The sequence below is a fragment of the Lissotriton vulgaris genome, unplaced genomic scaffold (assembly GCF_964263255.1).
Source record: "Lissotriton vulgaris unplaced genomic scaffold, aLisVul1.2 SCAFFOLD_1187, whole genome shotgun sequence".
NCBI classification, from domain to species: Eukaryota; Metazoa; Chordata; class Amphibia; order Caudata; family Salamandridae; genus Lissotriton; species Lissotriton vulgaris.
The window spans coordinates 161,742-187,224 of NW_028253979.1; the positions used below are offsets into that span (position 1 = coordinate 161,742).

A 25,483-nucleotide genomic window follows, 5' to 3' on the forward strand; every position below is an offset into this window, starting at 1 on the left:
AGTATGCCCCCTGTTGCCACTACTCTTTGTACTTGCACTAGAATCTATAGCTACCAGGCCGTGGAAATAAGCAGGACAAACAGGAATCAATATGGGAAACACTACATAAGTGCTGTCAGCATATGCAGGTGACCTAATAGCATACACCCACAACCTGCCTTGCAACCTAGAGCTGATGCCAAGCATTTTTCAACACTTTGAATATATCCCGGGCCTCGCAATAAAAGAAACAAACCCCTAGATGCATCATTGTAACATTTTGCGATTTCTTAATTGCGAAAATTAAGGAATCGCAATTAAGAAATCGCAAAATGCTATGCATAAAAAAAATCGCAAATTATTTTGCGATTCAGTAATTTTCCTTAATTGCGATTCACAATTTGCGAATCGCAATTAAGGAAAACCCTTCCCATTGATTCCTATGGGCCAAAAGGCACATAGGAATCAATGGGAAGGCATTCACATTTTGCGAATTTCAAATTGCGATTCGCAAAATGTGAATGCAATTTCAAGGGTGCAGGGGGTTTCAAAGAACCCCTCCCTGCACCCCTGAAATTGAACTGTAAGTGCAATTTACACACACACATGACCCAAGGACATGTGTGTGTGTAAATTAATACTTTCAAATATGCAACTAGTGCATGTTTGAAAGTGTTCTATAAATTAGCATGAAGTTGAACTTCATGCTAATTTACCCCTTCCAAATTGCGAATTCACAATTCTAAAGTAATCATGCATTGCATTTAAGAAATCGCAAAATTGCGATTTCTTAAATGCAATCGCAATTTAAGAAATCGCAATAAAATTGCGATTTCTAAAATTGAGAAAATGCCAAAATGCTTCATGCATCCCAAAAACGGGATTTGCATTCGCAAACGGACGAATTTTGCGATTCGCACCGTTTGCGAATGCATAAACCCTTGATGCATCTAGGCAAAAATCCCAAGCGTTCTTCTTTCACCGTGGAGAACAACCAGACATGATCCGGTTCGGGCAGCTCTCTCTCTCTCTCAGTAGCAAAAAACACATTGCAGGATCTATTAGAGGGCAACTTGACCAGGGCAGTAAAGGCACTATGCTCCCAGACAATCTTCCGGACCTCGGTACCGCTCTCTGGAATGGGCCGTATAGCCATCTCTAAGATGGTGGTACTCCCACATCTGTTATATTTCTTTACAAACTTGCCGGTATTGATCTCTACCTTCCTGTTTAAAAGGTTAGATATAATAGTATCAGACCTCATCTGGTGAACCGCCCGCAGATGGGTGGCACTCACCAAACTGCAACTAGAGGCTGACAGAGGAGGATTGGGTGTGCCGGACTTTTACACCTACTGTTAAGCAAACCATCTTCAATGGCTGTCGTACTTGCTCGCCGGGTGCAACCTGCATGAGCTGGGTTATACAATACAAGCCATCAACAGAGGAGCCCTACACACCCTACAACTGCCCCAGAGCATGGTCCCCCTAGCAGCCCAAAGGCTTTTACGTATAGAACTCACATACTGGAAAAAGGCACTGCAATAGACACATTAGCGCTCCCCATATACCAATACCACTCCATTATTAGAAATCCCCACGCCCACTGCCCTGATTACAAAATGGAACATCCTCAGCTGGTCTAAGGAGGGGGTTACCACATTAGGGGGGTTGTTTAAAAATGGTGTCCTAATGGATCATGGGAACTTTGCCCAGGAGAACAGGTCCCAAGTAATCTGTTTATGATAGATGTCTCCAGATAGGAAAGAACCACTGCCACATTACCTCATTCATGCTATGCACTTAATCGGTGAAGGGCGCCATCACATAAAATACTATACCAGGGAACCTGGGCGCACATAGGAACCTCCCTCATGAACTATGTGACAAATGGTCCAGAGACCTGGGGAAGGAGCTGACAGATAAGGAGTGGGCTACCATCTTAGAGGAAAAGTAGGACATGGAGCAATGAAGACTGCTTGTATGCAATCATAGCATGAATTTTCTGTCAAATTCTCAGAATAAAGTTAATTATCTCTGAATACAACATATTTCACTCAGGTAAAATCAGTGGTGGCCTGGCACAGATTGGGGTGGGAGGGCGGACGGCGGGAAGGTCAGGGGAGGGGGTAAAGAAAAAGTACCTCCTTACCGTGTCTCGCCATGTTTCGTTGCTCTCTCCGCCGTCATCTCCAGAACAGGAACAGAGCACCCAGGAAGCACCCAGGCCCCCCCCCCTGAGCCTTCAAAACCCTGAAATGCAGCGTTGGGATTGGTCTGCGTGATGTGGTTTGGCACTCAGACCGGGACTGTGGGCATGGGCATGTAATGCAGCCTGGGTGGAGAACATGCAAAGTGCACATTCATATGCACTTTAGGGGGTGCAAACCACTCCTCCCCTCCCCTGCTCTGTCTGCAGAGTGGACCTGCCCCGCCCGAAAAGCTGCTGCAACAAGGATAAAATATAATGATAATAACTTAGTTATTAGCATTTAATGTTTCCTTTAGTTATACTGCTTAAAAGCAGTGAGGCAATGCTTCTCCGCGTTATCGGAGGAGCCACCACTGGTTAAAATATATTTCCAGCACGCCCGTATATTTGCTTCTTATGTTAACAGTCCCTCCCCTATAGTGAACTGGAAAGGAACATTCATCGCACAACTGTATAGAAAGAACAGCTCTTTTCAACTGAAGGAAAGATATATAGTGGCTTTATTATTTATAAAACATACTGAAATAATGCGGAATATGTGATATTAATTGAATACTTCGTTTCTGGCTCATAATCAGTCTCTGTTTGGATTTGGGCCTGCAACATACACCTATCATATTTATTACATGTTGGCAAGGGGTGGGTAAAGTTGACAAGCTTCACTTCCACCAACTAAGGCATCTTTTTTTTAAGCTGTTGTAACTTAGGAAACTTCACAGTTAGCATTTGTAAATAACCATTGGCAAAGTTAATAGGTCTCGCCTTTTGGCATTGACAGTTTTTGATGATACTGTTCAACCTTGCCAAAAACGATATATATTTTACTGATGCTGAACAGCATCAAGAGCACCAAAAAACACTGGGATGATGAAAAGGTGTTCAGTCTTCATCACACATTGTATTGTCTACATATTTTATGACGAAACAGAAGCAAAAATATGATGTCATATACATGTGTATGCATCACCCCAAAAGCACAGGCATATGTTTTTACAAAACCACCTTTTTTTAATTTACAAATTCAAGATGGGCGTCGCCTTTCTTTGAGTATTTTTAGAAAATGACATCCTGGTGGCAAATTGCAGCTGCAGGCCCTCCTAAACATTTTAAAATTATAAATTAGAAAATTAACAGAAGGCATATAGGATGGGGAGAGGCTTTGCAGTGATGAATGAGTGGGGGCACAGGGTGATCAAATAAATGCTGCTGATAGGTAGAGGTGCTGAACACGGAGTAGCAGCGATACAACAGATGAAGGTTCTTAAAATATCTAAGTAGTATGGGGAGTTTAGGGGAACCAACAGATGAGCCAGGGGAGGGTAGTGTGCATCGAAAATTAGGAGGAATCAGATGGGGAAAACCATGCACAGGGAAGAGAGGGAGAGAGCAAGACAACACATTCTCGACAAGCACTTCCTTCTTATTGAGAGAGAATCAAACAAATTATACTAAAATGTTGCCTGTATTACAACATCAGAAAGTTGTGGAGTTGTCAATGCTATACAATGCTACAGGAATATTTTTAATTTTGCCCATCCCCATTATGATACCTTCACTTGGTTTATCAGCAATTAAAGGTCCATCCTTTTTATCATCTTCAGGTTTTGTCACCACCATGGAAGTCAAAGGTGTCACAAAATTGTATTTCAGAGAGAGGTCCAAGGCCTGAGCAGTGAGGTTCTGCTTTTCTTCCCCTTTGGCTTGGATCCTAATGTAAAACATTTTAAAAGAAAGCCAAGATATTATACCTACACTGATACATGTTTCAAACAAAATAGACATGTAGTAATATGTAAAATAATGTAGAAATACATTTAGAAAATGTTGCGTAGTAAATCTAATGTCCTCTTTGTAATGCATTTAGTTTTATATGTTGTTATTAAACATTGCACATAACAATTGACAAGATGTGGGATACGTATTATGAATAGAGTGGAAGGTATTCTGTCAATTTGGAGCCGAGTTCACAAGAAAAACACTAAGGGGTCAATTATGATGTCGGACACCGTCGCGGAATCGGGGCCATCTGACCTCCGGTCAGCGGTCCCGACCACATGATTACAATGCCACTGCACACAGTGCGGTTGCGTACTCCCATTTCTCTATGGGAGCTTGTGTTACAGCTGTAAACCAGCCGTAGCACAAGCTCCCATAGAGAAATGGGAGTTTGTGTAATCCCTGCACCTTAAGGTGCCTGTTTCATGGTGCTGGGATTTACAGGGGGGGGGACCATATTTGCCCCCCAGGCCTGCAACTATAGGTCCCAGTAGCAAGATGGGCCCTGCTAGGGGTTTCCAAATTCACTTTCCAGCATCCTTTTGATGTCGGAAAGGCTGGCACGTAAAGGCTGTTGGTAACCGACATCATCGTCCCGACGACGAATCCAGCCGGAGTGAGCAACCGGTTTCAATTCCGACTGCCTACACTGTTATTAGACAGTCCGATTTGGAAATTGAAATATCAGTTGGAAAGCCTTCGACTGGGGGTCGGAGGCTTTCTGACCAACATCGTAATTGACCCTAAATAAAAAGTTCAATTAAATACAGTACAATAAATCATAAAATAATATTGTTCTGTAGTTTTGTATTGATTTCCTTACTGAGTAACATAAGTCATTTTCATAAGTGATAAACATGTTTCTTTCTTTCCATATGGTCTTTACTACACTAACAATATTTGTTCGGATGTATATTGACACCAGAAAAAAGTATTTTGGTTACTGGATTCTATGGGGTGTAGTCTGGAACATAAATTTATCACAACATGATGACCAATATCTCGAAAACCAAAATATTGAGGAGGAATGAGGTAGGTATAGATGTATTATTCTTAACTTCACACCTCTGTACAATGAATACATATACATATTGCCAAGGTCCAAAGATGTGAAGTTAGAAGTAGAACATATATACTTTCTTACATGTCAATATTTTGGCCCAAGATATTCTGGCAACCACAGACATCATATGCAATGAAATGGTGGGAGGTATGCAGTTGGTGCTTTGTAATGCCAAAAGATTTCGACAAAAATTACTCACACCTCATTAGTGGCAAATTAACTACAACATTTACAATGAATGTACTGCTATCTTAGTAAGGGAGGAAATTCAAAAAGAGTGTCGATGTGGCACTCCTTCGAGGAGAAACACCTGACAGCGGGGAAAATTGTCACACTTAAAGAGCGATGGCAGGGACAGATGTTTGCTGCCAGTCTCTCCTCTTATGCCAGGATGCACTGGTTTGTGTCAAGCAAAGCATTTCTTTGGCACACACAGCACTTCATATTGATGCAGACAGGCCTTATGCCCTAATACAGGGTGGGGCACTGAATGGGGTAGTGATTACTATAGGCAGTATATATGCTCAAATCATGGGATAAATGCAGTATCGGGAGTCTCTTGCTCACATCCTCTCCTTGAAAACAGACACACTACTGGTACTGGTGGGGATTATAACTGCGTTGCCGATATTAACCTCAACAGATCTATACCACCGATCACCCAAATTAAACATGAACTGCCCATCACAAAATACATTATGTGTTTACCCACCACTATAAGGCACTGTGCGGAGTGGCGAGCACACATCCAGAGTCTACAATTGACGCTTTTCTGGAGACAGCATTGCTGACTAGATTATCAGAGAATGAATGCAACATTCTTGGTAACCCGTTTACAGAGTCCAAGCTGAATCCATTGAAGGACTGGGGCATGGCAAAAACTCCAGGCACTGACAGGCTGCCTGTTGAGTTTAATCAGACCTATGTAGCCCAGCTGTCGCCAAAGTTAGTTGAACTTTACACATCAGCATTAGATCATAGTTGCCTGTCTGCTAGTTCTAGAGAGGTGCTAATCATCTCAGTTCCTAAGTGTAGAGGTGATACATTGAGTGTATCCCCATAAATGCTTCTGTTCATGCTCAAAACCGACTATAAAATCCTTAATAAAGGAACTAGTAATTTGCCTACACCCTTACCTCCAGGTACTGGTGCATGGAGATTAGATTGGATTTATGCTCCATCATAGCATCTCCTTTAATATTAGGACACACTATTGAATCTTAGATATAGCGTCGATGATTCAACACCCAGATGCTGTGGTGCAATCAAGATCCATGTAAGTTGTTTGACAGACTAGAGTGGGCGTATCTTAGGATTGTCATGGACTGTTTGAATCTGTAAATGGTATGGGCTATATGGATGGCATTGCTGTTTACAGATTCTAGGACATGGTTGTGAACTGTATCTTAGGAGCTCTTCTGGTGTGCCAGGGGACCAGAGAAAGATGTACACTACCCTCACTGGTCTTTGCTATTGTGGTAGAGTTGTTTGCCAGTATACTAGCGGGAACAGTGAGGACAGTGGTATTCCTCTGAAGGATGGCACCCACGTGATATCACTGTACACAGCCAATATGCTCCTATGCCTATCAAACACCGAAACTGGGATGCCCTGGAGTGTGGGACTGCTGGACGATTCAGAAGGGTATCTGGTTTGTGTACAAAGTGGCGTAATACCTCTGCATTCCCAGTGACATCTGAAAGGCAGCAGATGCCAGCGGAGGTGGCATGGTTCGGTATCACATGGAAGGCCTGAACCCTTAAGGATCTCGGTCCAAGAGTCTACTACTCAGAGACAGACTCTATAGAAGGCAATTCAGGAAGAACATTATGGTTACTCGAGGGGAGCACATCATTTGATGCACACTGCATCCACCGTCGAGGACCAGAATTGCTCTCTCCAAGATGGTAATTCTCACGGTAGTGCAGTATTTCTTTGCATGCCTACTGGTTTCGATACCTCAAAGCTGGTTCAGGGCACTTAATTCACTGCTACGGGAATTGAATTGAGAGGGTGGGCTTCAGCTGTTTCTCCCTGCACACATTATGTTTTCCGACCAGGTGGGTGGGGCTTGAGGGTTCCAGATAATCAGTTGTACTACTTTTCTGCACAATTGCAATGGATGGTGCATTGGCTGGCTGTGTTGTGTCTAGCTGAGATCGGGGAGGTGGAAGGGAGCCCTGGTGACAATGCTACTGGGGACCCAACTTAAGTTCATGCCACAACCCAAACTTCTTCATAGAGCAATTTGCTGCTTGAAGGCAGGGACAATAAAAACACAAGGTCATCCACATGGCAGGAGGCGATTATTAGACAGTTCCAGGGCAACGAATGAGAACAGGCCCTTGTACGTGTTCACACAGTTTCAAGGAATAGCTGCTTCAAATCTAATTAGTTTAATTACTTGCAAAACACATACCTTACACCCCACAGACTTAATAAAATGTTACACTCTGACAACATGATTTACCCTTGCTTCAACCAAGTGGAAGTAGGATTCATTCACATAGTGTGGAACAGCCCAGTGCTATCTTTATTGTGGATCCAAGTCTCAAGAGAGCTAGGGGGACATGCATCAAGCTAACTACCGGTCGAGAACGGACCGATTCGCAGAATGGACCCCTTTTTGACCAGTAATTAACCTTTGGGATGCATCAAGCCCAAACCCAATCGAAAATAGATAATCGCAAAATTAGCAAATACCTATTTTGCAAATGCAATTATGGAATCACAATTTGCGATTCCCGAAATGCAATGCAACAAGCAATCTCAGATGGCGACTTTGCATTAAGGAATCAAGAATGACCATCAACTTCAAGTTGATGGTAATCTGCAATTCATTAGAAAAATGTACAAAAGTTGAATTTTTCTAAGTGCCATGTGGCGCACGCACACACCCTTTATTTAGCGATTCCTACATGCATAAGGAATTGCAAGTCCTTACCTTGATGCATGTGCCCTCTAGAACACACATTGAGTAGGAAGGCGCTGTTTAAAGCAGAAAATGCCTGTTGGGTGTGTACTTCAAGAAAAAGAAAAGGAGAGCTGAGAACAGATTCATGGACATGGCTGTGGTACTCGCCTGCAGAAATGATGCTATTCATTGGCGATCCCCCATAGGACCTACTTATAGTAGGTGAAGAAAGAGGCCAAATGGTGGGCGATAGTGGATGTGGCCATGTTGCTCGCTGAAAAGTGCAGAGGTATGTGACAAGCACATCTAGCAGATCTTTGAATGGAAGTGGCTACAGGCTTCTTGAACCCAGAGACCAAGGAGCCAAAATTAGATTCACTATGATGTGGGATAACCCCAATTCTTCCTCTTTATTCTTAACTGATGTACCATAATTTTCCATTTGATATCAGTGTGTACACGAGGGGCAAATATTTTTAACATTTGTCAAATGAAGGAAGGATTCTTTGCAGCTGGAACAGAAATGAGGGAGGAACATGGGAACATTGATGTGAAATCTGTTAAGTTAGGGAGATACACTAAATGTACTGGTTTTTGTTTACTGCGGGCAATGATTGACAACTTGAATGTGCATAATGTTAGAGATTTGTAATAGTGGAAAGAAACTAGAATATTTGAACAATAGTCAGTTGTTTCTACATGTAACATTTGTGATCATCAAAATTGGAAGCTATGTATATGAACTACCTCTACCACAATGCACTGGGTTGAAGGTATTAGTAAAATGAGAAACAAATGGGCTTCCTGGTGTGAGAATATATGTGGCGAGGCAAGTGTGTCAGGTTTGAATGATTAAACTCAAATATAAGATGACAAAAATTGAATTTACCAGCTTTAACATCAAAAGGGGACCAAAAGCATGAATGATCGATTTTTGTCTATGGACAGGTCATGGGTGTGAGAAAAAAAGAGCCTTTGTGTTATTTTTTGCCACTGCATGGAAACTTTGAGATGCAATGCATATATCAACAACAAAACAAACAATCTACTCTAGTAATAGGGATATCATAAATTACTTCCTAGGATATACCATGGGTCTACCTATCTAGCATACATGCAAAACCTTCTACATGATATCCATTACTGTATAGATCTGAGGTAAACCTAAACAGCTTTGAGTCTGAAGTTTACTTTTGAAAGTGTTCACGATTAGATAGTGACCACCTGGACCTGCTTCAGGACGGTCGCTCCACCACGCTCCTCCTGTGCTTCAGCTGCTAACTCCCTGGTATCGTTTTCAGCGCGCTGATCACTGAACTGCTGCTACCTTAATATTTTAGCGCCTCACTCGCATAGCGCTTCTATTAATTTCCTGCCTCTCTCAGCGCGACCTCGCTCAGGCTATTGGGTTCACTATTGGCTTGTCTGCGCATGTGATATCCAGACTACTGCTCACTTTATTATCTGTAATTGTGTTTATTTCATCAGCGCTTGTGTTCAGATTGCGCTTATTGTTAACTCGCTGTATTTTTATTGTATGTGATACCCCTGCCTGCCTTCCCTCGGACCCTCCATTTTGTTGTTGTTGTTCTCCCCTGACCCGCCCCTCAGCCACACTACCGCCTCCCTGCTGCCCCTCCCACGCTCCGCCCCCTCCACTGTCCATTAATGTCAGATGGTCCCACGCGCAGCGTCCAAGCGCTACGGACGCGCCGAAGGTGCGCCAAAGGTAAGCCCGTCTACGCCAGTCCGCGCCTGGACCGCGCCCAGCGCCAGACCCCCTGGTCCTCGTAATGCCCACCCCACCCGCATTACTTACACTGCCACCACCCTCCTAGCCCTTAACCCCGGCCGTTCCCCCAACTGCGTCCAAGCCGCTCCTGGACACACCCATGGACCCTTCTCTTGCAACTCCTGCAAGTTCGACGGCTCAAAGAACAACTCCTCATCTACGATCACACAACAGATATCCGACCCCAACCACCTAAATTGCATCCTGCTCAACACCCGCTCGGTCCACAGGCACGCCATTGACCTCTGGAATCTACTAGACACCATCTCTCCGGACGTCGCCTTCCTAACAGAAACATGGATGAATGTCTCTTCAGCCCCAGACATCACCATTGCCATCCCGGAAGGCTATAAGATCATTCGCAAGGACCGTACCGGCCACACAGGAGGAGGTATCGCTATCGTCCACAAGAAATCCATCCGCATCTCTACCAGCTCGGACGTCAATCTCGCCAACTATGAACACCTTCACTTCCAGATCCACATCGACCCCAAAACCACACTCAGAGGCACCCTCCTTTACAGACCACCAGGACCCCGCGCACAGTTTAGTGAAGACATCACGGACTTCATCACTCCACACGCGCTCCCCTCTGAGGATTACATCCTTTTGGGAGACCTCAACTTTCACCTTGAAAAGAACAACGACCGCAACACCACCACCCTTTTGGACAACCTCGCCAACCTCGGACTTAAACAACTTGTCACCACCTCCACCCACATCGCAGGTCACACACTCGACCCTATCTTCACCTCCAGCAAACATGTCTCCTTCAGCCACACCACAGATCTCCTCTGGACTGACCACAGCTGCGTTCACTTCACCTACAACAAGCCCACTTCCAACAACCACCCCCAACCCACTCTGCAAAGAAACTGGAACAAAATCACCATCGACCAGATCTCCTCATCGCTTCTTCAAAACCCCCCAGCCCACTCCTCAAACCCAGACCAAGCAGCCACTAACCTCACCCAATGGTTATCCAACACCGCCGACATCTTAGCACCACTGAAAAAATGACAAATCAAACTAGGCAGCAAGAAGGCCTCCTGCTTCAACAATGATCTTAAGAAATCCAAGAAACTCTGCCGCTCCCTTGAGAAGGCCTGGAAAAAAGACCCAACCACCAGCACCAAGGACCCCTTCAAAAACGCCACCCGCATACACCACCAACTGATCCGGACTGCCAAGAGAGCCGCTTTCAAGGACCGACTAGATAACAACGCCCACAACAGCAAGGAATTATTCAACATTGTCAAGGAATTTACCAATCCCTCGGCCAACTCCAACGACATCACCCCCTCTCAAGCCCTCTGCGACTCCCTAGCCTCATTCTTCCACAACAAAATTGCAGACATCCACAACAGCTTCGACAACCGACCCGAAAACCAACCCACCCAACCCCCTGCAGGACCTCCACCCCCCCTGAACATCCTCAATGACTGGAAGCCAATCTCCACTGAGGACACCATCCGTCTGATGAACTCTATCCACTCAGGATCCCCCACAGACCCATGCCCTCACCACATCTTTAACAAAGCAGACTCCATCATAGCACCGCACCTCCGAGACGTCATCAACTGCTCCCTCAACTCCGCAACCTTCCCGGAAAGCTGGAAACATGCCGAACTCAGCGCCCTCCTGAAGAAACCCACAGCTGACCCCACCGAACTAAAAAACTACCGCCCTATCTCACTCCTTCCATTCCCGGCCAAAGTCATCGAGAAAGCGGTAAACAACCAGCTCGCCGCCTTCCTCGAAACCAACAAATCCCTCGACTCCTCACAATCCGGCTTCCGAGCCAAGCACAGCACGGAAACCGCCCTCATCGCAGCAACAGACGACATTCGAACTCTACTGGATAATGGAGACACAGTCGCCCTCATCCTCCTCGACCTCTCCGCAGCCTTCGACACAGTCTGTCATAGCACCCTTTTACAACGCCTCAGAAACGTCGAAATCCATGGAAAAGCACTAGAATGGATCACCTCGTTCTTCACCGGAAGAACCCAGAGAGTCCGCCTCCCACCATTCAAGTCAGAGGCCACTGAAGTCATCTGCGGCGTACCCCAAGGGTCCTCACTCAGCCCCACCCTCTTCAACGTATACATGAGCCCCCTCGCGGCCATCGCACGCCAACACAACCTCAACATCATCTCCTACGCCGACGACACTCAACTGATCCTATCACTCACCAAAGACCCGAACACGGCCAAAACCAACCTGCATGAAGGAATGAAAGAAGTAGCCGAATGGATGAAGTACAGCCGTCTAAAACTGAACTCAGACAAAACAGAAGTCCTCATCCTAGGCACCTCCCCCTCCGCCTGGGATGACTCTTGGTGGCCAGAGGCCCTTGGAAAAGCACCTATCCCGACGGACCACGCACGCAACCTGGGCGTCATCCTAGACTCCTCACTCTCGATGAACAGACAAGTCAACGCTGTTTCTTCATCTTGCTTCAACATTCTTCGCATGCTCAAGAAAACATTTCGATGGATCCCCACCGAAACTAGAAAAACAGTCACTCACGCTCTGGTCACGAGCCGACTGGACTACGGAAACACCCTCTACGCCGGTACCACCGCAAAAATCCAGAAAAAACTCCAACGCATCCAGAACGCTTCAGCCAGGCTCATATTAGACATACCGCGTAAAGAACACATCTCTGGCCACCTGAAAAACCTCCACTGGCTCCCCGTCAATAAGAGGATTACTTTCCGGCTCCTAACCCACGCACACAAAGCACTCTACGAAATCGGACCCGAATGCCTCAACACACGACTGTCCTTCTACACCCCCTCCCGCCAGCTACGATCCTCCAACCAAGCCCTTGCCACTGTACCTCGCATCAACAAAACCACCATGGGAGGTAGATCCTTCTCCTACCTGGCAGCTAAAACCTGGAACTCACTTCTCACTCATCTTCGCCTTACTCAGAACCACCTAGCATTCAGAAAGCAACTTAAAACGTGGATATTTGACATATAATTCCCCTCCCTTTTTCGAAGCGCCTTGAGACCCTCTGGGTATGTAGCGCGCTATACAAATTTATTGACTTGACTTGACTTGACTAGATAGAGACACTTGAATGCATCTTTATTTAAGCTACCTTACCAGATTAAGGTAGTAAGCTTTTTCAGTAAAAGTAGAATAGCCCCCATCCTGCTATGTTTATAAGAGGCTGTAAAACTCAGTTTCATGATGATCCGCCATGTATGGGCCCGTTTCTTTTATCAGTAGATTATCAAGGCTACATTGCTCTTTTGCAATTTTATCATACATCATAAATTATGTTTTGCATTATTTGACTTTCCCAGATGGCTTCATGGTATAAATATTTCAGATAAAGTTAGTACCTGTTTTATGGAGTGCCAAGAGTTGTTGCATGCCCAATATTTTGGCTAGCCTCTATTACATGCTGAAATTGATAGCTTGAATAGGATTGGCTTTCATGAGAGCTGACTTCAAATTTCACCTCTCAGCGCCATCTTTCCATGACTCTGTTTGTGCTTTTATCTTATTAAAATTGTTTTAGATTTATACATTATTGTATATATGTGCTTTAGGTAAGGGAGCTTGGCATCAATGTAGATGCCAGTGTTCTGAGAGTGTGTTTGTTCTGGTGGCAGCAGTGCACTAGAGTCGGTAATAGAGGGTGTATGTTCCTGGTATCAGAAGTGATGGTGACTGAGTGCACAGAGATTACTGAAAAGGCATGGTAAAGAATGGAACTTATTTATGTTGAGAAATGTCCTAATCATAAGCCATTTGTGTTTTGTTGAGATGGAGGTGAGTGGGAAATGAGTACAGATTAGTCGTGCGAGTATGATATTTTAGTACTATCTAGGAGAAATGGAAATTCATATGGTTTTAGGCTTAAGTTGCAGAGTGTTATACATTACATCCTTGGCGTGTAATTCCCCCAGTGCCTTAACTTCCCCATTTTTGCTGAGCTTGTTTTTATTGGCACTAGGGCTCTATGCACGTTACTCCTGGTAACCAGTGGTAAAGTGCTTGTGCTTTCTCCAAGAAACCAGGTATAATTGGCATTCACACAACTGGCACATTTAATTTATATATAGGTTACTAGTAAATGGTACTCCCTATACCTGTAAACTAAAAGCTACTAGTGGGGTGCATCTCTCATTTTGCTACCTAATAAAGTATGTAAAACATGTCTGCTTTTTCGACCTAGCAAAATAAACATTTTGCCAGGCCTACACCTTCCTTTTCATTATTTATACATCACCCCTAAGGTAAGCCATAAAGGCTCATAGGGATGGGTGCATTATATTCAAAATGTAGGACATGTGTATTTAAGGTTTACATGTCCTCTCAGCGAAAAATCAGACGTCAGATGCAGTGGTTTTGGCATTGAAGATTAGGAGACCAAACCTTTTGGTTCAGGGAGACAACGGAGCCCTCAGGCGTCTGATGCTGATGAGGGATGACAATCAACAAACAAACTGTTGTGATGGTCTAACTTTCTACTGGAAATGAATGTTTCAATGAAACGTCGGCCTGGAATTGACCACACCAAAGCCGGTAGTCTTTCTAGGTTTTTCTGTCTTAGTGATGTGAACTCCCCATTTTCCGCTATGGTGATGTTTGTTAGACCTGTCATTCTTGGTTTAGTATTTGCCTAGACTTTCCTTTTGCCTTCACTTGTCGATTCTTGCTGATCTAATTATTGTTGGCATTATGGCCCTGTGCACTTTATCCTTGTTAACCTGTGGTAAAGTGCTTGTGCTCTCTTCCTTAAACATGGTAACATTTGCATACACACAATTGGCACATTTAATTTATTTTCAAGTCCCTAGTACATGGTACTACCTGTACCCAGGGACTCTACATTAAATGCTACGAGAAGGCTGCAGCACTCATTGTGTCTCCCACGGATCTATGACAGAATATCGACTACAAAAATATCGACCTACAAGAATATCGAGTCAACAATATCGAGGGCAAAAATATCGACATCCTATCTACAACATGGTAAGTACAAAAATATCGAAAAAATAATATCGTTGTAAAAAATATCGATGTTAAAAATATCGATTTTTTTTTTAATATATAAATGTAAAAGTAAGTATATAACACTAATAAATAAAATAAACATATTTAAAAGTATCTAATAATGTTTAAAATTAATCAATAAAAATATATACAGTAAAGATATAATATATATGTACTAAACAATAAGTATTAATAATTAATTTACTAAAAATACCCCTTTACCCAAAAACTGAAAACTGACCCTGAACCCTAAAAATACCCCTTTACCCAAGAACTGAAAACTGACCCTGAACCCTAAAAATACCCCTTTACCCAAGAACTGAAAACTGACCCTGAACCCTAAAAATACCCCTTTACCCAAGAACTGAAAACTGACCCTGAACCCTAAAAATACCCCTTTACCCATGAACTGAAAACTGACCCTGAACCCTAAAAATACCCCTTTACCCATGAACTGAAAACTGACCCTGACCCCTAAAAATACCCCTTTACCCATGAACTGAAAACTGACCCTGAACCCTAAAAATACCCCTTTACCCATGAACTGAAAACTGACCCTGAACCCTAAAAATACCCCTTTACCCATGAACTGAAAACTGACCCTGAACCCTAAAAATACCCCTTTACCCATGAACTGAAAACTGACCCTGAACCCTAAAAATACCCCTTTACCCATGAACTGAAAACTGACCCTGAACCCTAAAAATACCCCTTTACCCATGAACTGAAAACTGACCCTGAACCCTAAAAATACCCCTTTACCCATGAACTGAAAACTGACCCTGAACCCTAAAAATACCCCTTTACCCATGAACTGAAAACTGACCCTGAACCCTAAAAATACCCCTTTACCCAAAAACTGAAAACTGACCCTGAACCCTAAAAATACCCCTTTACCCATGAACTGAAAACTGACCCTGAACACTAAAAATACCCCTTTACCCAAAAACTGAAAACTGACCCTGAACCCTAAAAATACCCCTTTACCCAAAAACTGAAAACTGACCCTGAACCCTAAAAATACCCCTTTACCCATGAACTGAAAACTGACCCTGAACACTAAAAATACCCCTTTACCCATGAACTGAAAACTGACCCTGAACCCTAAAAATACCCCTTTACCCAAAAACTGAAAACTAACCCTGAACCCTAAAAACACCCCTTTACCCAAAAACTGAAAACTGCCCCTAAACACTCAAAATACCCCTTTACCCAAAAACCCAAAAATGACCCTGAACCCTAAAAATACTCCTTAACCCAAAGTTAAATAATATTATTTAATTAGCAATTAATAATTAATTAACAATAACAATAAAGTAAATATATTAGCACATAAGCTGTAATTAATATAATTTAATAATTATTATCATTTTTCCCCAATTAATTAATTAACAGTAACTAAAAATTATATATAAATAAATTACTCTAATAATGTAATTAACTAACTAATATTATTTAATTACCAATTAATTACTAATTTAAAATATGTACCAAATTATATTAATTAATTAACTAATTAATATTATTTATTTGCCAATTAATTACTTATAAATATTTAAAAACATATATTAATTAATTAATTATTATTAAATTACTCCCCACCCTATTCCCCTATAAACCCACATCCCGCTACAGAAAATATATATCAATTAATCAATTAATTATTTCCCAATTAATCAATATTAATTAGCAAATAATTATAATTAATTAATTAATCCTACTAATTATTAATCAACTTACCATAATTAAATTACTTCCCACCCTATTCCCCTATAAACCCACAACCCGCTCCGGTACTAAAACATCAAATTTACTTATAAATTTCTATATTATTATAGAAAATGTATACACATATAATAGTAATTATTTTAAATACTTAAATTAAACATATAACACATACATAATAAAAAACTATAAAATAATACAAATATCGATATTAGTGTCATCGAAATTATTAACATCGATATATATGCTATCGATATTACTAACTTCGATATTACTTACATCGATATTAAGTATTTCGATATTACTTACCTTGGGTCGATATTCTGTCCTACGATATTCTTGCCTTCGATATTATGCTCCTTCGATATTACAGACTCGATATTATGGTAAGTCGATATTTACAACTCGATATTTTGACTGTCTACCGTCTCCCAGTAAAGTGGCACTGTAAAACACTGCAGACAGTAGTGCAGTTTTAAACCACATTTTCGACCTGACAAAATAAATATTTTGCCAGACCTACACCTTCCATTTTAGGAGTTATAATTCCCCCTGAGGTATGACCTGAAGCCTCAAAGAGCATGTGAATGGTATTTAAAAAGTAGGAATTGTGTACTTAAGTTTTACATGTTGTGGCTGTGAAAAACCCCTGAAGTTGTATTTCACTGTTGTAATGCTATCTTTCCTGTGGAATAACACTGGCTTACTGTATTACACTTATTACATCGTAACTACAGTTTGGGGCTGATAGAGGAATTTTTCTTGCACTCACCTGAATTGTAATTTAAAATCCTCTTTAATGGTAATGTCAGATTGTAAGTTACTATATTGAAAATGCCACTTTTGTAGTAAGTTTGAATTCTTCGGCCTAAACCATATGTGTCTTTCTGCCAGTGTCCAGGGTCACATTCACGTGTCTGTGAATGCCTCTCCTGAGGTGTTTTATATATTCCTAACAGACTTGGGAACAAAAGAGACCTGGGTATCAAGGGAGTGGCCTTCCTGATAGAATGGCTGGGGAGGAGAAGTACTTGATTACACTTCAAAGGACCCTGCCTGCAGTACAAACAAAGGAACCTGACAATAGACCTGCCTTTGCTTTGGTCTCCCATGACAGTTCGGAGCCAAACCCAGGGGAATAACTGACCTAAAATTATTTTGGGAGTAGGCCAGGTATTTCTCCCATGCAAAGCCTGTAGTGATGCCAAGGGTCTGTTGGCTGGCCTCCTGTTTGAGCTACACAAGCACAACAAGCTTTCAAAAAGCTCCCTGCAAATGCCCACCTAATCAGCACCAACTGGACCTACCTGACAATGCTTTCCGCCTGGGGTAACCCTTTGCTGAAGTAAGTCCAGATCTACAAGAGGTGCCCCCCCACCAAGTCCTGGACCCTTGGATTGTACCATAATGTACTTCTCCTGAACTCCAGGTAAAATACTGAGTTTTTGTGCTCCTTGCCACGGTGAAGCCGATTTTTCATGCCAAAAAACACAATACCTGGAATGCCTGCCAAAATGAACCACCAGCTACCAGTGATATTTCTGTCAGCCACAACAGGCCACATCAGCTGTGGCAGTACGTTTTGACCACCAGTTGGAAGCTACAGTGATGACCGGCTGTTCACTCCGCCACATCGACCATCCGTGACTCCCGACCTTCTCCTTGTGCCTACCGTGAGGCCATCTTGGACCCACTTTGGGTCTTCATTTTAGTTTTATATTGTGCACGTTTTAGTAGACAGTGTTTTACTAATGTTATGTTTACACGTTTCGCTTGTACAATATTTTTCTGAGAATACGCTGTACATGTGTTTTTAGAAAGTATTCCTCGCTGTGTAACCAGTACACTCCGCTCAAAGCTAGGAACACAGAACAAGTTATCCTAGACCTTGCGTTACGCATTTGGAGACAGCTTCTAACATTTAGACACATCATTGTATCAGAGTTGTACCTCTAATACAGTGATTTTTATTATCTAAACAGTGAACTGCCCTTTTACGGGTCAGAGGCGCACTCTGGTCCTGAATGTCCTGGAACGAATCCTGTGTTTGAAACGCAGGTCTGCTGACCCTGATCTTCCATCCTGCAGAGATGGATTTGCAGTTACAATTCAAGCTGATTCCCTGTTATCTAAGTGGAGTTCAGGCTAACCTAAGAGATTGAGCAGAGGGTACACCCACTATGCTCTCAGAGTAGGGGTAGTGATAGGATAAAATACACAGTAATCAGACTGTCATGGTTAGATTGTTTATTCTTGTCACCATGGTCATCATGCGGGTTACATTGCTTTGTTTTATCTGCTTAATAATTGCAGTTCATTCTCTCTATGCAACTCTACAATTGTTTCAATAAATGTACTAAAACCTTTATTTATATCTCTCTTGTGTTTACCATTGGTATGCATAAGAAAACAATGAAAGGGGTAAGATCTGTTTCCATAATTCCCTTGGGGATCAGAGTGTCATGTTTGTGGTTGTCAAAATTATCTACCACCCCAGGAAGTTAAGGGGTTTGGGTGAAGCACTCCGAGCTTGCTAAGAATTGGGCCAACATTTCCTGATGATATGGATGGACTCAGTCCCTACAGTCTGAAGTTGTGTTATCCTAATACGCAGTCCTACTTTCTTTAGTGGGAACCGTATAACATTCAGACATGGATCTCGCTGCGTCCCACACCAAAGCAAAACTCTACATTCAGCTCCTCGCATGGACTTGGGCTTGAGAAGGTAAACTCTACAGTGGGACAAACCTGGTCTCTTCATCTGATATCTGCTTCATCATGGGCAGCCTGAGCTTGAGACTTTGACCCAGTCCAGAACAACCAGATAACCTCCAGTGGTTGGTTGTACTTCTGGGTGCTATTTATAGTGTATTTTCATTTATTAAATTGACTCTATTTTCCTAAATAGGTTTGGAATTTTTCTTGTGTTGTGTTTTCCCATTATTACTGTTTGAGTGCTGCATAACTACTTTACACATTGCCTTTAAGTTAAGCCGGACTGCTTTTGTCGCAAGCTAACAGAAGGTTAAGCACAGCTATTTTTCTTTTTTTAGCTTACCCTTACAAAGATTGAGTTCATTAATTGAATGGGGCTTCCACCCTTTTAACTATTAACCCGCTTTCCTACACAGAGTAAAAGTGTCAAGGTGTAGGGAATTTATGACTCATGCACATTAGTCTAAATAGGCATCTGGAGGCAGAAGTACAAATGTTTTAATAGTCAAAAACCTTCCATTCCTCAAAATCCAAGAGCCTAGAAAATGGTAACGATTTGCAATTTGGAAGGGGTGTGCCATGGTCATCCCTTCTAAATTCTGAATTGGTATCTAATGTATCAATGGGTCGTGACCGTAATTTTAGTCTCAAGGTATTGTAAAATTTCTGATTTCTATGTTGGGGTGGTAACTGATTTGCAAACTTGAAAGGGTCCCCCTTGGACTCCTTCCCCTTTATGAATCATGGTGGTAGCTTCAGGGATAGTCAGGTGTAGTCCTGGGAACCACTGCCAATTTTCTTTTGTTTTCTTTAAGAAACTTGGGCTACTTTAAAAATCAATTCGGGAATACATTCACAGGGATGGTGGTCCACTGCCCCTTTCAGGCTAATATCCCTGATAGCTAGGCAATCAGAGAGAGTTGCAATTTGCGCCTTCTTTAATGGATATAATGCAATGGAGAAGTTGGCAGTGCAGTGAATAAGAGTTCTAGCACAGAAGTGAGATGTGGACATGTAGGGCTTGAGGACGGTGGCAAAGTCTATCAACTGTGCCATCAATGTTAGAGTCAGGCACAGTCAAGAACAACCCTCTACCAGTCTCCAACATGGCCTGCAAAGAAACTCTTATTTTCTGATTGCATAAGTCTACTATTGAGTCCTAGGGAATGTGTTGGATTTTAATTCCAACACCTTCCCTGCTGTTTCGCTAACTGGAGTAGGAATAGTAATTATACTATTCCAAAGTCCAGTGCGCCAACTAGGGCAAGTCGTTGAAACAACTTGCGATGTAATGCCACACGTGGTAGTAGCACACGTTGTAACGTACTATATTCCTCAAGGATATCGTTAATCACTGTTTATTTTTCTTAAATAAGGACATGCATTTCCCTTTGTTTTTCTGAAGTATTCTTGATTAAAATAGATGCCAAGTTCATATATCTCTGTTTCAAAAAAGTTAAAAAAGCTAATCATAAGAAATATTTGGCTATACGGTAATTTACTTTTTTTCCAGGAGCTGCTGGATAGTAAGATAGGCCCACAATCTCTCAGTGAAGTCTCCAAAAATGTATTCTTGCTGTTTTTGTGCTTCCTCTCGTTCTGCAATATTTATTTTTTCAGGAAATGCCATGGAAGTGTTAGCCTGTAAAGAAAGCAAAGGAAACTATTTAAAAGGTAGTGAGATAGACACTCTGAAGTCACAAAAATGTTGTTATAGGTCTAATAAATAAAGTTAAGGTTTGTTATAAGCACATCGAACGTCTGCTGAAATAATCATTGTGAATTTGTAAAATTAACTGACCAGTGCAATGGATGTGATAAGAGCTATTTGAAAAAGAAAATACCCGGGCAGGTGATTCTCAATGCTAAGCACCACAAATAAGTGTTATTCGTCCAAATCAAGATAAAGGCTATGATTATCATGAAAATAGTGCACTGTTTAAGCACCTAAATTATGATAGGTAGTGAGACGTGTTCGCTGTGGAGGTCGCTCTTTTAGCTACCTTGCCCCCCATCTTTGGAACACTCTGCCCCTGATGCTGCGAACGTGCCCTAATTTGTCCGCCTTTAAAAAAGGACTTAAAACGTATCTCTTTGTTCTGTAAGTTGTTCCTTGGATTTCTAGTACCGTTTGGCTGTCTTGTTGGTTGCTGGTAGTTTGTGAAGAGGATCTATAGCGCCGGGACGCTCTTTGAGCAGCTGAGCGCTCTACAAAACACCCAGTAACATAACATAACATAACATAGGTAAAATCTTTCCTGAAATATGTGCTGGAAAAACACCGAACATTTTAGGTCACATTTGCGAAATGTTTGCCACAGGACAGTGCAGCAAGTTACCTTGCTGGAATGCACTGCATCACATGGAGAGGGTAGGAATGAGGCGTATTTATCCAATACAGCACATACCTGTCCTTTCCCCCTGCATTGGCGCTGTTTTGGCAGCCTAGCACCAAAACAGGCACCCTTGCACCATTGTACAAGGGTGCCTGTGTTGTAAGCAGGATTGGTTTTGTGCAGGAAGGGACAGCTGAGATAATCCTAAAATGCTTTTCCCTCTTTCTATGTGTGCTGCTGAATGCAGAACTGCGACCCGGTCAGGGGCGTAACACAGGCCCCCGGAGTCCCCGTGGTGCGTTGGGGCCCCTTAGCTGCAGGGGCCTAATCAGCACAGTACTCAGGCACAATACCTCCAGGTTAAATATGGAGCGGGGACCCTCCATGTGCGAGGCAGGGAGCCCCCTCAACTTTCATTACGCCGCTGGACACTGTCTGCACTTTAGGTTTGTCCCACTGAAAGCTCCAGACTTCCAGTTTTTGACTGGGGCCTTGTAGAAAACCAAGCCAACAACATCAACATGAATCCTGCCTAAAGATGAGCCTTGCTCAACGTTGAGAGGAAACGTGCCAGAAAAACGATAGACCTCAAAGGTGAAATTTCTACTCAGGTCTTCTGCTTAGTGTATCCTACCAGGGTTTCATGGCTGTCAGCCTCAAACTTTGGCTTTGTCCCAGTGAAGTGTAACCAAATGTCCTCATTTGGCGATGTAGGTTTTGAAGCACTAGAAAGTTCTTTAAAAATACATATTGGATTACTTACATTGGATTTTTGTCAATTTGATGTCTATTTGTTCATAAAAACATAACCTATTTTTATAAATATGAGTTATATTTGTGTTGTGTGTTGTTCTTACTTATTTAATGCATTGGTGTTTTAAAATGTTTTACACACCGGTCTCCAAAGTTATGCCGGCCTGCTCATTGCCAGCTACCAAGGGTTGAGCAAGGGAATCGTTTATTGAGACCTTGATTGACCCTTTAATTTTATTTGTGGCCTTATTTCTAGTGGCAAGTCACTACTCATCACTACTAATAATCCACTTTCTAACATTTGGTGGTCAGGGGTGAGGATACATACTTGTGTTTAAATTACACCATACAGTAAATTAATTTAAGATCTGTAAAAATCCTCTAAATTGACTTAGAACAAAAGTTTAGATTTTTAAATCTTTGACTAAACTGGTTTTTAATCCATATTTTAGATTTTTCAAAATGTTATCTATTACTGCTTTGTAAAGTGTATGTGACCTAAAACAATGGATACTGTGGCTCACCTTAGGGTTCAGTGTACGTTCTAGCGGGATACCTGCTCACAATCAGATTAGGAAGGCATAGTTGGTTAGATCCCTTAAGGCCTGGGCACAGACATATCCAGAGAATGAAGTGTAGGGTGACTCCTCCAATGACCTCCAGGCGAAGGATGCTGATGATAGCTCCTCCATCGCTCCCAGAACTAGATACATGATTCCAGTTAGGGGAGGGAGGGGAGCTTCATCACAACTGTAGGCTCGAATAGCTTTCATGGCTCTAGAAAAGAGGAAGTTGAAGAAGTAGACAAGGGAATAAGAGAGATGAAATGGTGGCAGGGACAATGATGATTCCGAGATGTCCAGGGGATATGGGATTGTTCCCAAACTTCTCAAGTGAATAGTTTCCATGTACGCATTCGCAAATGGCCGACTGCCTTGAGATGAGAGGGGCCCACTCCAAGTATTTGGGTTCACTCTTGTGGGAACTTTTCCCAGTAACTGGGAAGGGTAGGCTCTCAACACTACAGGGGGATGTGGCAAGGTCATACCCACACATGAGGGAATGATTAGTCAAAAATGTTGGTCTGACCCCAGAAAAGTACAGGGTAAAGTTCAGGGACACCCAGAAGGTTAACACACAGTCGTGGGTGGACAACTTCCTTTTTTCCAGAGCCATGAAAGTTACATGAACACCGCAGCTAGACTCATCCTCAGCTTTCCACGACACAAACCCATAACCCAACACCTGCATAACCTCCACTGGCGCCGCGTTGAGAAGAGAGTAACTTTCAAGATACTTACCCACACCTACACATGCCTCCATAACACCGGACCCCAGTATCTCAATGACAGACTCTCCTTCCATGTACCCAAGCAGAACCTCGGATCCGCCGACGTCACCCTAGCCGAACCCCCGAGCATCTGCAGAACAAGAACAGGTGGAAAACCTTCTACATCGTGGCCAAGACCTGGAACGAGCTCCCGATCGACATCAGACGCAGCCCCACCCTAAACATCTTCAAGAGAACCCTCAAGACCTCGCTCTTCGACTGATCGCAGCTGCTCCCCCCCAGCACCTTGAGACCCTCACGGGTGAGTAGTGTGCTTAAAACTCCCTGACTATGTAAAAAATGCTATATGGCTGGAATTTTATGACCTGCTGTCTTACTCTTTTTATCCTGTTTTTAGCTAGCTAAAATGTTTTTATTATCATTCACCAAACCTACAGACATGGTAAATTACACGCAGTCATTTCTTTTTCTGAAATATATGCCTGACAATGAACATTTAGGGCAGTAGTAAGTTCCAAGCATTTAATGTGCCTTGATTAAGCACATAGCACTTTAATTAAACTGTTTACAGATGTTATTACAGGCTGCCCAGTTCTTTTATAATATAAAATGTATTAGTATTTATTTTTTGCTTGGTGTTCACTTTCATTGCTATTTTGTATTATTTTGTGCTTTTATGGCTGTATTTAAAAAAAAATGAAAGTATGGGGGAGCTTGAGCTCCCCGACACCGCCCCGGGGACCACCACCTCCCCGGGGCTTAAATAATATGGGCCGGGGGCACGTGCCCCCCCCCCCACAGCCCCGGGGAACGCCACCTCCCCAGGCTATTTTTTTAAATATAGTGTGGGGGATCGAGCCCCCCACTCTGCCCCGGGGACCACCACCTCCCCAGGGCACACTTTACCTAAATGCGGGGATCCGTTCTGGAACCCCAGCCCTGGGGATCACCACCTCCCAGGGTCTTATAAACCTGTTGGGAGGGAAGCAGCGTGGGGTGGGTGGGGGGTGGCGGGAAGACAGATGGTGGAAGATGGCTGAGTATCGGCTTACTTCATTCATAGACTTTCTTTGTATATTTCAATGTTTATCTTCTCATTGTTTGATTGCCGTGTGCATGTATTATATCTGCTCGGTGTGTTGTGCATTGTGGGCCGACCGACTCCAGACCCCTTCTCTCCCCCTCCCCGGCTGACACCTCATATGCCCATCAAGCACGGGTGGGCAGCAGCAAGGGCCCTGTGGATGGGAATGGGCCATGCTGTGTCCGTCTCACTACTCCCATAGCATTGTCCTTCACAGTTCCATGCCTCCTGCGGCCTGGCAGTGACGGCGACCCCGAGCGAGGCTGCTGACACACTCCCTAGACTTTGAGGGACTCGGATATGCACATCTTTTTTATGCCCCATCCTACTCATACCCACTCAAGGCCTAGATGTGGCCTCCTCCACTCCTTCTTTCTTGTGACCTGGGCCTACCCCCAATCATTGGCACGCCCACTTCCTCACCCAGACCCACCCCAAGGAGCCTCCCGGGGCCCAGATGGAGGCTGCCTGCTCTTATGCTCCTTGGCCTACAACAAGGCTCTGACCCTCGGTCCCTACCTTCCACATCTACCATTTCTCACCAAGTGCACTACACCAGCATGGGTGCCAACCACCCCTAGATGGGGCTGATGGATCCCCTAATTCCTAGTTGTCCATCTGCCAGGGCCCCCCATTTCCTTCTTCTTCCCCTTTGATGTACATTCGGAGGTGCCCTACCACCCATCCTCCCTCTGTTGGACTCCAGTGCTTGCTCTCTACCCCTCACATGACTGTGATACCATTTCAGGTCACAATTGCACCGATGCACTAGTGCGCCTCCTGGTCTGCCCTGCCTACGAAAGGGTCCCCGTTGGTGCATCACAA

The 25,483-nt window shown here is 43.2% G+C and overlaps 1 protein-coding gene across 1 annotated transcript in view; it reads right to left on the reverse strand.

Annotated features, from left to right (window-relative positions):
- Positions 1 to 3,648: 3,648 nt before the first annotated feature.
- LOC147660703 (inter-alpha-trypsin inhibitor heavy chain H3-like) overlaps positions 3,649 to 25,483 on the reverse strand; it is a 234,398-nt gene continuing 212,563 nt past the window's right edge. Inside the window, exons 13-14 of the mRNA XM_086951524.1 lie at positions 20,697 to 20,836; positions 3,649 to 3,898 (exon numbers count right to left, since the gene is read on the reverse strand). Of these exons, the coding sequence (XP_086807650.1) occupies positions 3,664 to 3,898; positions 20,697 to 20,836 (375 nt within the window). The 3' untranslated portion in view covers positions 3,649 to 3,663. The remainder of the gene's footprint in view (positions 3,899 to 20,696; positions 20,837 to 25,483) is intronic.